The sequence below is a fragment of the Molossus molossus genome, unplaced genomic scaffold (assembly GCF_014108415.1).
Source record: "Molossus molossus isolate mMolMol1 unplaced genomic scaffold, mMolMol1.p scaffold_m16_p_7, whole genome shotgun sequence".
NCBI classification, from domain to species: domain Eukaryota; kingdom Metazoa; phylum Chordata; class Mammalia; order Chiroptera; family Molossidae; genus Molossus; species Molossus molossus.
In genome coordinates, this window is record NW_023425401.1 from 50114281 (window position 1) to 50128992 (window position 14712).

The 14712-nt window shown below is 34.6% G+C and overlaps 1 protein-coding gene across 1 annotated transcript in view; it reads right to left on the reverse strand.

Annotated features, from left to right (window-relative positions):
* The window catches only part of SEMA3E (semaphorin 3E), a 253085-nt gene that overhangs the window by 93852 nt on the left and 144521 nt on the right, over positions 1 to 14712 (reverse strand). The window contains exon 2 of the mRNA XM_036246960.1: positions 11548 to 11708. Within this exon, the coding sequence (XP_036102853.1) occupies positions 11548 to 11708 (161 nt within the window). The remainder of the gene's footprint in view (positions 1 to 11547; positions 11709 to 14712) is intronic.

Sequence of the window (14712 nt, forward strand, 5' to 3'; positions counted from 1 at the left end):
TCCCCTGTACTTCAAGTTTATTGGTCTCTTCCTTGAAGAGAGAGACTACATCAAACTTTTATTTTTTATCTATAATTATACCTAGCACTTAGGGGTCACAGGCAGAAATCATTCAATACTTGTTATCTGATGCCACAAATTTCTGACTGTGAAGTGTAATTTTTAATGAAAAAAATTTTCTCTTATCATTTTCTCAGGCTGCTTCTGCTCCTCTTTTTGTTTAAACTATAGAATTAATAATACTGTGGCAGACAACATGGTAAGACCTTTACTTTGGTTTCCTTTCTTTCACATGATAAACTCATGTGCAAAGGTTTGAGTTTATTAGACTACTCAATTCATGGCTCATTATGATCTCGAAAGAATCTTTTTTTATTTATTTCCTTCCCATCCCTTCTCCATGTTCTACATGCATCCCTCCAACTATTATAAAGTGTTACTGGGCAGTTTATTTTTTGTTTTCATCTATTTTTAGAAAATGTATATTATTGCTTTTTGTGTACATTTTTAAAATTATGTAAATGGTATTTTAAAATTTATGTAAAGTCTCATCTTTTTTATTAAAAACTAAGTTCTAAAACTTACTATACATAGTTCTATTTATACATATAGTCTGTTGTTTCTAATTATTTGTAATATTCAAGGTATAGATCCCCCACACACACATTTTCTTATCTCTTCATCTGGTGATGGCTACCCAGATGGCTACCAAATCTTCACCATGTAAAGCACTGGTACATCTTTGCACATGTCCCTTTGAGGATAAGAATATCATTGGTATGTATAACCAGAAGCAGAATCGCTGGGTCCTAGCATTAGCGTATATTCAGTTTGAATGTAGTGCCAGATTGCTCTCCAGAATGGTGACACGTTTATAATCTGCCAGCAGTTTTCACTGACACTTGGCCTTAACGGCTTTCTAAATTTTGTACTGAGCACTTTAGATTCAGCATTTAATTTCATACATACCACAACTTTATCAAAGAGGTGGTATTATTTGGGAGTTTCTTTACAAAACTGGATATTTCTCTGTCCAACCGCACAATGTAGAGTAGGTCTATCTATGGGTGGAAAACGAGAGATGTGACCCATCAAATGACTGTAGCAACTGCTAAATTCCCAAATGTTTCCTGTGCCTCATGATCTTAAGTCTCATAGTTAATAGTGTAATAGTTTAATAGGGGCATCTGATGGATCAATCACCCTACCCTACCATACTGAAAAACTTCAACCAGCCCCCTTTCTATGTTTCTCTCTGAGTTCCATGGAGCTCCTACTCAGTGCTAATGTGTCATTTCCATGGGCTCTGCTAGGCAGGTGATGATGGATTCTGTTTTGATGGAAACTGGCTCTCAGCAGAATACCTTATCGTTTTCTTCATCGTCTCCAAAGGCAGGCAATAGATCCACATGCAGTGGTCTAAGGAACTGTTAAAATGTTCTTTCTTCCTCTCCTTCCCTATGGATGCCTTGAGCTATGCTACATCAATATTTGTTTGGTTCCCTTCTTTTTGAAGTAATCACCTTCCATTGTCAAGTCAACATTTTAGTGAAGAATAGAAATTTCCCAGTAGAGTAGCCTGGGCCTCTCAAGATACTATTTCTAGAAACAGCCTTTTCCTCCTGAGGATTCTTGAGAGACATCGGGGCCTAGATTGAGAAGAATCTACATACAACTTCTTAGTACCCAGTGCCAACGTTTACTGTCAGTGGACTCTATTGATAGGCCTGTGCCAGTACTCCAGACTCGTTTCTTATGGTGATTTGTTGGGTCCCAAAAGATTCCTATTTTCTCCTCCTGATACTTCCTTTCCCTCCACCTACCACCATCCCATCCTGTGCTCTGTTAGCCTGGAAGGACATAATGGTTATCAAACTACTAGAAGGTGTTGTTGTTGTTTTTTTAATTTAGTGAGTACACTACTTAATTATTTTTTAATTAGTGCCCAACATTAAAAACTAAGAACTTTTGCATAAAAATCTATTTCTGCTTCCTCTAAAAAAATGTAAAATCATTTTTGCGCTCTGGTGGGGCAGCATTCCTCTGGAGCTGAAAGTCTGAAGTCTTCTTTCAACAGGACAGACACTCGGATTTGCTTTGGACTTTTCTTTTATCAGACTGGTCCCTGCAGGCATTTTAGTTTTTGAAATCTGATTTATATGTTTGAATCCCATATACAATCGAATTTAAACTTTCTTTTTTAAAAGCTGTGCCCCATAAAATATCAGGTTAGGCACTTACGTCCTAGAAGTGGAAGAGGCTTGTTATTTACCTCACACATTATATAGCGAAATTAATTCCTTGATACATAAAAAATATTGGGAATTTGTAAAAGTTTGGATAGTACCATTTTATTATGATAATTATTATATGATTACATCTGTTATCAGAGGAGTAAGCACTTTATGGTTTGAATTATGGGCATATAATGTTACTTTTATGTCCTTATTGATGTAGTAGGTCTCTCAAATTTCTTACTGATATTTGGCATCAGGTGTCCCTTTGCATTCCTAGTGCAGTGCATATACTTTTAAATAAAAACACATGAGCTTTTATATTTATGTTGTAACAGAAAAAAGACAAAGAACAAAAAGTAGGGATATAAAATAAAATCAACAAAAGAGCCAAATCCCATGCACAAAATCCTAGAATACATGTTCTTGATTGTCGCATTGAATTAACCCATCAGTTGATCATGGATGATTCAAGCAAAATATTCCATAAATACAAAAATGGCAGGTTCAGGTGCAGCCTTGCATCAGCCTGAGGAGAGTCACTAATACCATTATAGAGTAGGAATACTGAAAGTGCAACTGTAGAATTTACAAACTTTACTGACCCATTATTTTGTAAAAAACATTTTGCACCAAGGGATAGATTTCCTCAGATAATTTTAAAATCTATTCTAACTTGAGATTCAGTTTGGTTTTGGAATTATAATTTTTCTGTGGATAAATAAATTATTCAAAAGGATGTGCTAAAAAACACGTGTGTGTAAAGAAAATACAAATTCATTTTAGGATCATCTATCATTGTAAGAATTTTCATGACTAATTCATTTAGTGCTATAAATAAATTAGAGAACACCTCATTTGTAATTCAGAATAATGCTTTATATTCTTAACATGCTTAACTTCTGAAATGTAGGGCTCTTTCTTCTTAGCATATTAGCATTCCTTCTTACTCATTTTTCATCACTAAAAAAATAATGTTTAAACTGTATTTCCAAAATTTCAATGTATTAGATAGCTTAACCAATTCTTTGGAAAGATATACTAAGTTCAGGTTATCAATGATGAAATAATTTCCAGGCCAATAATAAAACCTTAACATGTAACCCCGTATTCTCCCAAATCACTGCTTCATAATGATTATGTCTAGAACTAGTTAAACACTGTGTGAAGACAATTCTTTACAGCATTTCTGCACACCTACTGACAGCTTTTGTTCCACACTATCTTTTCAAAAGGTGTTGGAAGATAAATATAGATTCTCCTTCCAGGGCAAATGGAAGAGTTGTTTCCTCACCAGGATAATAAAGATAATGCCTCCCTCTGGGCAAAAGTTGAACAGGTTTCCTAGCAGTCCCCTTGTAAGATTGGGAGTCTCTAAGCTTGAGGTTGGTTAATTAGGTGTAACACCTATTCACTGTATGTGCAGCATCTACCCAGGCTGCCATGCCACATGCCCGTGGGACTTGAAGAAGAAATAAAAGGCTCATGCTGAGTGCTGTGCTGTGAGTAATCAAGTCCTTTGTCTCTGACCCAGGAATCTCATGTCTTCTGCCAGCACCTGTGAAATTATGACAGGCTAACTTATCTTGAAAGAGAGATAAAATCTCAGACATTTTGTTCTTGACAGAAAAGAAAGATGAGATGTATCATGATGGTGAAGAAATAAATGGCTTTTGTAGGATTGTCAGAATGTGTTGTTTCTAGCAGCAAACCTAGTAATGACAAATGGACTAGGAATGACAAAAATCATTATTTCCGGCACATTGTACAAAGTGTTTCACAACAAAACCTTTCCTGATAATGTTTTCATAGGTAGTACGTCTCCCTCCTTTGATTCTCTGTATTGTTTTTCTTAGTTTCTTTACCTAGGGCTACAGTGATTTGTGTACTTACGTTTAGCTCTCTTATTAGACTATAAGTTACAGAAGACAAGGCAGTAACTTACTTCTGTATTCCTACCAATGCCTACCTAGCGCAATGCCTTCAATTCAGTCATTGATCATTCAGTGTCTATTTATTAACTTGTATTTATCAACATCCCTTTATCACATTCTTTGAAAAGTCAATTCACTAAAGGAGATTACAGTAACATTTGAGAAATAAGATTCACTGACATGAAAATACTGTAATCGGTGTTAAATAAATTAGAAACTTAATTTTCAGTTTAACTAGGAAGGAAATCTATAGGACTTTAGCAATAATCTATGCTTTGAAAAACTGGTGAGATTTCTGAAGGCAGAGAAAAGGATATTAACTAGATTAAGTTTGGGTAGATGAAAGCTGGAGAAGTAGAAGATTATGTTATGAACACTCATCACTGTAAAGCTTAACACATTGGAACTCTCCAAAGGAACGACGTAATTATACATTTACTCAAGTTGTATTTTTGTTGTTGTTGTATTAGTTTGATTATTTTAAAGCAAAATCTAATAGGCTCTGGATTGCATTCAAATATTCACTCAGGTGAGAAACAATGACAATGAAAGACCTCATTATAAGTGGAAAGTTATTTTAAGCCATCATGCACAAATGTTAGTAATGAAAGATAGTAAATAAAATAATTTTCTTCATTTGTTTTGGTAATCAGGATGTCTTTTGGTTCTGCTCCAGAGTTTAACATCAACACAATCCATAAAATTAATCTATTTGTTCTGCACAAGACATTTTTAAAGGCAATTAAACAACAGGATGTAATGATATTTCCAAATTCTCTACACCAAAAAAGGTATAAAAAGCAAAAGGTTAAATACACATCATTTCATCACAATACTTCTACAATATAATTTAATTGTTTCAATGCACAGGAAGAGGGCATTTACTATTCTTGCATATCTCACAGGAGAAAAATAAAATAAAGTAAAAATTAAATTACAAAGTAATCTTTTCTGGACTCCCTATTGAGTCTCGTAATTATACCAGGATTAACGATTTAACAATTTATTGTAACAAGTAGTTTTCACATGCATAATTTAGTACAGGAAGAACAAATGAACAAAAAGGAAATAATTTCATTGCTAAAGAAAGATGATTTCCTTTTCTATCTAAAAAATAGTAGTATTTGGTTACTATAAATCTCTTTTCATGGAATATATTTGACTGAGACACTATTATAATTTAACCTAATATTCTCCTCCTAATTCTATTATTCCAATCAAAAATATTTGCTTAGGTTTTAGCTTTTCTTTTTATATGTTACATATATATATATGTACAGTACCAGTGTCCATCAATGTATATATTAATTATGTCCTATAAATACCATTAAAATCAAAAGAATATATTTGAAATATAACACATTAAGAATCGTAATGGTTTATACATGGTAGTTTTTAACCTGACATATATTATCCTTCTTAGTGTTTATGCTTTTATACTTAATTATAATGACTGTCATTATTCAAGTAATTTATATGACAGAATTATAATTTTTGGACTATAGACTCAATTTGTATTTGAAATATTTACACTCCAAAGCATTTGAATTAGAATAATATTATAACTACACAAATATTATTGGCCCAATGCATGCCCTTTTTAATGGATAAAATTTGCTAAATTGCTATCATTAATGTGAATTACCATCTGCCATTTATATACAAATTATAGTTTAATGCCTTTCTCCACTCAATAAAAAATTAAATTCTAAAATATGGTAATTTTTTTCACCTTTAATACAATCAAGTTGAATAAATAAAAAAGCATAGATATTTTTAAAAACAAGTGTTTAACAGCGATATATCTACAAATATCCAAATTAAGTAGTATAATTTTAGCTTAAAATAATGGTGGTGAGAATAATTGTACAGGAAAAAAAGGTAAAATTTAGAAACAGAAAAAGTATGGGTGAAAGTTTGCTTAAAAATTAATTATTAAATATGAAATATTCCATGAAGTCCCATAAAATATAGCTTACATTTTTAAAAATCCACTTTTGCTTTTTTTATGGAATAAAACTATTTTATACATCAATCTAGTTAATAATTTTGATTTTTTTTAGGAAGTCTTTGTAATTTTCAGTCGTGCACGGACTGCAAAGGACTACATAGACAGAACACAGACAAGCGAATCTCTCATCTGTGGTTGACTACTAGAACGTCCTGGGCTCTCAAACTTTGCATAGTAAATAAAGGACATACAGTTCCTCCCCTACTAGTCAGTGATTTTGTCCACCACTATCCCCAACATCTAACTGTTGGCACGAGTTTGTTAACCATTACTAAGGTAAAGTGTAGTCATGCAAAGTGAATAAGAACAGAGAGGAATGAAACACTTCATAAGCAAACGCAGAACGAATGGTAAACGGAAGACCAATTTGGGTGATGCAATGTTCACACCAAAGCAGCAACCTGCTCTCAATAATGTGACAGTGGAAAGAGCATAAGCTGCTGAGAGAGATGGACCTGGCTTTACAATCTAACTGCTACTTGGCTTCATGTTCTCCTCCTCCTTCCACTTATCCAATATGTGGCCGCTAAAACAGTCACACTGAACTACAGTTCTCATTATGTTATGCACATATTCAGAATCTCCCGCTGGCCCCTGCGTTTCCTAGAAGGTTAGTTTCAACAGCACAGCAGTCTCTATTCTTTAGGATTTGGTACCACATTTCCATCCCTAACTCTCCCTCGGTACCATGTTCCCTCCCACATGCCCTCACGTCACCTATTCCTACAGCCAAGGATATCAGTCATTATTTCAGACTGCTCAAACATTTCTGTCCTTCTTCCCCCTTACTCAGACTGTTCCCACTACCAATCTGCCTGAATGAAAATTCCAACTATCATTCAAAATCCAACTTAAATTTCTTTTTATATACATTTACGGTAGTGATCATTCTGCAATATGGACAAATATCTAATCATTATGCTGTACAGCTAATTGTGTCAACTGTATCTCAATTTTTAAAACCCACATAAAAGAAATCATGGCAAACAAAACAAAGAGCAAGGAAAAACCATGGTAAAGGTATAGCACAGAAGAGATGACACATATATTTTCTCCATTACATTACAAATGCTTTATGGTTTATTTTATAGTCCTGAAGCTTAAGCCTCAGGGCTCCTTTTACTGGCATCTACTTTTTTGTGGCTCTGGCAGGGGCCTTAGCAATTTGAAATTTATAAGTTTGAATTAATCATATTTCCTAAAGAAGTCCACAAAATCATACACACTTCAGGCCTCACAAAATGAGGATTTACGTGAAAGTACAAAAATGTTACTTGATTTAATAATTTGTGTGGCTACATCCTTGCTGGATGGCACCCTGAAGCTTCAATGGCTGCACACTATTTTATTTAGCTCCCCAAGATGCAGTTCATAAACTCTCATCACTCTTTAGGTCTCTTACCCTTCTATAGTTTTCACAGGTCATTTCCTCCATAAAAGCCAGTGTTTCCAGCATTAAAGGCCTAAAGGTACAATTAGGCCAAAACAATAAAGGAGAATAAGTAGGAGGTTCAATTTCCTCCACTCTACCGGGGGATCACATTAAAGTGGAAAGCTGCTATCTCTTGGTTTTCATTCCACAATGGAAAAAACAGCCCAGGCCCAGCCAGTGTGGCTCAGTGGATTGAGCAACGTCCTATGGACTAAGAGGTCTGGGTTCAATTCCTGGTCTGGGCACATGCCTGGGTTGTGGGCTCAATCCCTAGCAGGGGGTGTGCAGGAGGCAACCGATGTTTAAATAAGTTAAATTACAAACATTGAGCCAGAACAAAAATATTAAAAGCAAAATTGTTAAGAGCATTTGTGTACATACAGTCATCTTGAAAGCTTGTTACACATGTGGATTCCAAGGACCCACTCGATGAGAGGTACATGATTCTGATCCAAGGAAAACTATTTAAGAACAATGCCCTTAATGCAGATTCTTAATCTTCTGGGTGTCAGATGCTTTGAAGGATCTTTCAATATTCACACACTCATAATTTTAACATGGGCACTGAATTAGTTTGCCACAGATGTCATAACAAAATATCACAGACAGAGTGGCTTAATATGCAGTTATTGTGTTCTGAAGGCTGGAAGCCCAAGATCAAGGTGTCAGCAGGACTGGTTTGTTCTGAGGCCTCTCTCCTTAAGTTGTAAATGCTGCCTTCTGTGTCCTCAAATGGTATTTCTGTGGATGCATGTCCCTGCTGTCTTTTTGTGTGCCAAAATTCCCTTTTTATAAGGACACCACTATGATTGGATTAGGGTCCACACTAACCCACTCATTTGAACTTAATCATATGTTTAAAGTTCCTACCTCCAAATACAGTCATATTCTGAGATACTGGGAAGTTAAAATTTAAACATAGAAATTTGAGGGGGGCCCTGGCCGGTTTGGCTCAGTGGTTAGAGCGTCGGCCTGCGGTACAGAGAGACCCGGGTTCGGTTCCCGCTAAGGGCACGTACTTCGGTTGCAGTTTGTCCCTGGCCCTGGTTGGTTGTGCGGGTGGCAGCCACTTGATGTGTCCCTTCATGTCGATGTTTCTCTCTCTCTCTCTCTTCCTCTCTCTCCCTCCCGCTCTATCTGAACAAAAGATGGACAAATGTCCTCAGGTGAGGATAAAAAAAAAAAAAAAGAAATTTGAAGGGGACACAGTTCACACACACACACGCACGCACACACACACAGCAAGTCCTCAAATGATACCATGTCATTATAACATTAATGAGATGCCGTAGAAACTTAATTTTTCTCCAACAATCAGCCTGTAGCAAAACTGGTTTTATTATATGTCTTTTCTCTACAGTTTCAAGAACCAACTGAAGATATTAGGTGAGGACGTGTGTGTGTGTGTGTGTGTGTGTGTGTGTGTTGTGTGTAGAGAGAAAGAGAGAGGTCAATCTCTTTTGTGAACTACAGAAAAAATAAAATTAAAGATGATAGAAAAAAAGGAGAGTGAGAGAGAAACACAATATGTGCTTCCACTCCACCCTGCAATTACTAAAACAAAAGTAAAAAGACATAATTCAAAAAGGATAAATAGAACCTAAGTAGAACTGCCAAAGAAATGTCAGCAACATTTTGGTAATTCTACAATATATGAACAAGTATTTACTGGTTCTGACACTAGAAAAGCTAAAATCTAAATACCTGGAAAGTGAAAGGAGCCAATAAGCAAGCTTATTCGCGAAAGAAACTTCAAAAATTCTCAGACATTGGAAATCTAGGGTCCCTCTGAGACTAGAAAGAGAGGTGGGTAAGGGTGAAATCAGAAGAAGTGATTCAAAGTATGTTTAAATAGTAAGGCCAGACAACTGAGAAAAAAATCTGAGTATGCTATAAACCTAAAACTAATATAAAATAATATTAAATGAACAAGATATTATTAATTTTTAAAAATGAAAAAAAATTATCCATACTTACAGGAGTCCTAGAAAGTCAAGAAGAAAATGAAAATAAGAAAAAAATATCAAAGAAATAATGAATGCTTTCCAAATTTGAAGGCCACGAGGACCTCCCCATCAAAGGGTCACTCACCTTTCATCCCAGCACAGTGGATGAAAAAAGATCAAATATAAGAGAAATTTGAAAAGAATTTCAAAGACAGAGGCTCATGAGGTCAGCACTGGAGAAACAAGATGGCAGGAAACAGGTTCACAAAATTTGAAATTAGACTTCTTAGTTGCTGTACTGAAAATTTAAATGTAATGAAGCAATTGTCTCAAAAGTCTGAAGAAAATTATTTTAATTCTTGAATTGTATATACATCTATCAATCACATGTGAAACTTGAATAATATTATTTTCAAACACACAAAATTCAAAAATTTACTTTGAATCCTTCTTCAAGAAGCTAGTAGAAGGTGTGTTTTAGTAAAATGTCAGAATGAACCCCAAAATAGAAGACATGGGTTCTATACAAGCTGGAGACAGAAGGGATGCTCAAGGATGATGGCGGAATTAAACTTCAGGTTGAAAAAAGAAAAGGGAGAATATCTCTAATTTAAAAACCAAAAATTTGGAACTTATGGAAACTAATGTGTTTTACTATATTGAGAGGAGTATAAAAACTCTGGTAGAGAGTTTGGTAAAAAAAACTCATGATAAAAACTAAGAAAATTCAGAAATTCAGACAGTAGCAAAAATCACCTGTAAAGTTTTCCATTCATTTTTTTTGGTTATCCATATATGTATTTTACTGAATGGTTTTGTACGTGTTGCTTAAAGTCTTACTTTTTCATCATTTAAAAAAATTAGTGAAAGTCATATGAAAATCTAAGGAAATAAAAAATAGGATAATATTTTATCTTAAGAAAAATGAGAACAAATTTTTTAAAAAAGGAAAAAAGCAAGCGTGACCGATTTTTCTAATTATAACAATGAAAATAATTGTTAACTAACTATTGTGGTAGAGCTGTGCCGAGATGAGGGGCGGATGGCGGGGGTGGTTCAGTGCTCCGGGACAGTGGTAGCGCCTGGCTAGAGGCACTACAAGAAAAGAAAACTCATCTTCCTGACAGAAAGCCAACAGATAGTGTCTAAAATCAATGATACCATAAAAGCGCAGTACAAAAATTCCCTTTAGAAATACGGGGGTAAGTACCAGAAAAAAACAAAAGCATTTTAAGTGATTTCCTCTGGGGATTTGGGACTGGAGGGGACAGAGGAATGCTTTTCATTATAAATTTCTAAAAAATGACTTTAACATATGGACATCAATAATTTTAATAAACATAAAAATAGTAAGTAAGTTCTAAAGAAAATGTATCGTGTAATATATACATGTATGCCAAAAAATACTATGGTCTAAATATTTCTACATATTTAATGTAAGGTTGATATGGGCCTGAAAAATACTTAGCCCAATTTAGCTCTGCATAAGCATAGACTATAAGGACTATTTTTCTTATCATAGCTAATCTTTTCTAAAAACGGTTGGGCTCTTGCCTATTTTAATGTTATACTTAAATACACCTGGTTTAAGGAACATCCACCTGGATTGCTGAGTTAGTTATATGGAGCTCACATACCCATATTTCTTCATGCTGGGAATGGGGGAGCAATAGAGCCTACAGGGACTGCTGGTAAATCAGCACGTTCCAAACCCAAGTCTCAGGACAATGACTGTGGTGACAAGGGACATCATGCAAGATGAATGTCAAATGCACCAATCTGAAGTCTTCTGGGAATACAGAGATCCATGTTATACATTCTCGATTTATAAACTCTTTTCAAGATGATTTCATTTTAATGACCACATTATTTTTTCAAAAGAAATATCACTCGGGTAATGAAAAAAATAATCCAAATAACACCCAAACAACAAAATATCTCCCTCACCCCTTTTCTGTCCCTCCTGAAATACAGTTTGGTATTTCCATACCTCTCTATAGCCATTGTTGATTTGTTCCAAGCTGAGGGAATACACAAGATCTTTGCCTCCCACGAAAAGTCTCTCTTGATATTCATCTAGCAGCATTGTATGGAGATCAAGAAACCCAAAAGGGCTATGAAAGATTGCTGTTCTGTTTAATTCCAAGAGTTCTGAAATGCAAAAGGAAATGAATGAAATGCTGAACACAAGAGAAAACACAAATACTTTATAATACTTATGTCATGACTCAATATTTATACCCATTAGAGCTGTGTAGTTAACATTCATTTTATCAGAAATATAAAGCCTTTAAAATGTATTACTCAAAAAGATTAAAAATACACAGTGCATTAACAATACTGTATTGCTATATTTGAAAGTTGCTAAGAAAAAGGATCTCCAAAGTTATCAGAAGAAAAAAATTCTAACTATGTGAGGTGATGGATGCTAACTAAACTTCCTATGGCAGTCATTTCATAACATCTACATATATCAAATCAATATGTGGTATACTTTTAACATGTAATATTATGTGTCAAAACTGGAAAAAAAATTTAAATTATGTGTGCATTATGTAAAAAATAGAGTGTAACTGGGAATAAATTTTAATGTGCATAAATTAAGATATTTTATAAGTTTATGAATCTAAAAACTTCAACTCATCTTAAGGTATATATCCTATGATTTTAAATACAGGAAGAATTATTCTTCACAATCTTTAAAGTAAAGTGCTGAGTGGAAAAGAATTTTATGACTTTTATATTTACTTCTCTATGTGCAATAAAAATCCCAAACATACAATAAATATTTCTATTTAATTCCATATGAACACCAACTCAGAAAGAGTGTTTCCACTTGAAACTGGTTTTGAAAATCATGTCCAAAATAAAATTGTTCAAGTCTGAAAACTATCAGCTTTGTTAATACAATGAGGTAACCCATGGTAGCATTTAGTACAGTGGGGATGACTAATAAAAGTGATCTACTTTTTACCACTGTATTTTGGCTAATGTTTATACATTCATTTCTACATCAGAAATTAAAAAGTATTTATTTTAACCTATATATATTTAGTTTTAGAAAGTCAGAATCTGGCAAACATATTATGTGTGTACATTTATTTGTTTGTTTGTTAAGGTATTTAATTGTGTGGTGCAGTTCAGCACTTATAATTGGTAAATGACATATGAGAGCCTTTGATGATGAGAAAATAGCATCCCCAATACTAACACTATTGTAATTAGCTAGTTATTAATAATAGAAAAGGAGCAAAAGGGAGGCCAGACATTATTAGCATGGCCATTTGGGCAGCTTCACTAGGAAGCTGCAATTTCACACTCCCCAGGAAACCACTGGCTCATTTCCCCACAGATCACTAGGGGAATGGATCCAATAGAGGAGAGATACACGTATGCGCAGTAAAGTTGAGGTGATTAGGGAAGGTGCCTGTCAGTCCAACTTGGGAACAGAGATCATTGGCCAGAAGTGTGGGGCCACTGCAAGCCCACAAAATATTGGGAATACAGAATCCCCTAAACAAAGAAGCTCATTCTCTTGGTGTTCTTGGTTCAGGAAGCTTACTTGGTCCTGCTTCCTTGCATTCACCCACATGCAATGGACTGATGGATTGCAACTGGGAACACAAACTAAGCTAGCCTGATGATGGATTGGACTGCTCCGACATGGAACAGAAGCTCTGGGCACTGGCTCTGATTTGAGCCCACTAACAGCAAAATGGGACTTCTTCCTTAGGGAGGCTGAGAAAAATGGAATCTTGGAAACTCAGTGATTTAATTCTATGCAAATAAAAATCACTCATTCTCCCATACGAGTCTCAGAAATTCCTCTTGGGGGAATTATAATTCTTATAATTCAAAAGAATCTTGCCTACAATACTACTTGAACTTGCATGCTAGAGAATTTCTGAAGAGGGCTCTTGGGACATATGACAAGTTAGAAGACAATTTCATTTTCCAAAGGTCAATGCCTAATGCATCTGATAGAGAATGTGGAATATTGGTGACCAGAATATTTCACCCAGAAAACAATATGAAATATGACAAATCTACAGCCTTCAGCCCAATCTTATACTGTCTATTTCTGAGAAAAGAGAAATGAAGTATCTTCTCTTCTGTATAGATAATTTATTCATTGTCTATATATCTACTATGTGGATGTCCTAAATTTTGTGGAGTAGGGTTAACTTTTAATCTTTAGTTTCAAATAAGCAATGTTGATAAAATCAAATTATCCCTTATAAAGGTAAAATTTGTGATACTGAGTCATTTGACTATCTAATAAAGAAACTGAGAATAAGTTTTGAGAAAGAGATGGAAAGAATAATCAGGTGCTTTATTTGGGGAGAAATAAAATAGAAATTTGAGAAAGTTGTGTGTTTTTGAATTCTGAAAGGCAAATTTGTCGATGTAGAATTATACTTTTTTCCTTTCTTACTAGGTATTCACAAATAGCAGGACATGTATATTTTAGGGATCCAATCCCATAACAAAAATAGATCAAAGCTATTCACTGTCATTACACCTTGTCTTTATATATATACCCACTTATGGTTTTACAATATGATTGCTAAGTGGATTCTTTTCTCCCAAAAAAAGGTTTCCCCGTTATTTCAATAGCTTGTTAAAATTCCCCAAGTTTTATGCACAGTAAAATCATTATCTTCAAGGATGCAACTAATCAAAGAATAGTTACACATTATCTAGTATTAACAGCTTTCAAAACTCTAGAGTTACCAAACATACTAAAGTGCAGAGCTTAGGAAGTAAGTTTGCGGGAAAATACAGAACATCTGGAAAGGAATCAAATATGAGGATTCTACCATAAAATGTTGCTACAGTGGAATAGGCCATGCCCATATTAAAAGGTATGAATTGACATGAGGGTAAATCCAAGCAGTAAAGGAGGCACCCCATGGATGAATTCCATCTCAGAATTACCTTGCTTCATTCCCAGTGAGGTCATTAGGACCTCATTACCTCTGTATACACAAGGAGAGAGAGACAGATCAACCTCTACTTGTTTTTATGACTTGCCAATTTCTGTTATACCTACTATAATTCTTATAATCTAAAAGTGGTAGTTTCAATTTCTTTGTCAATAATAATGGAGACTCATTATTATTAATTACTGACTCATCAATCTAATTTTGTTATA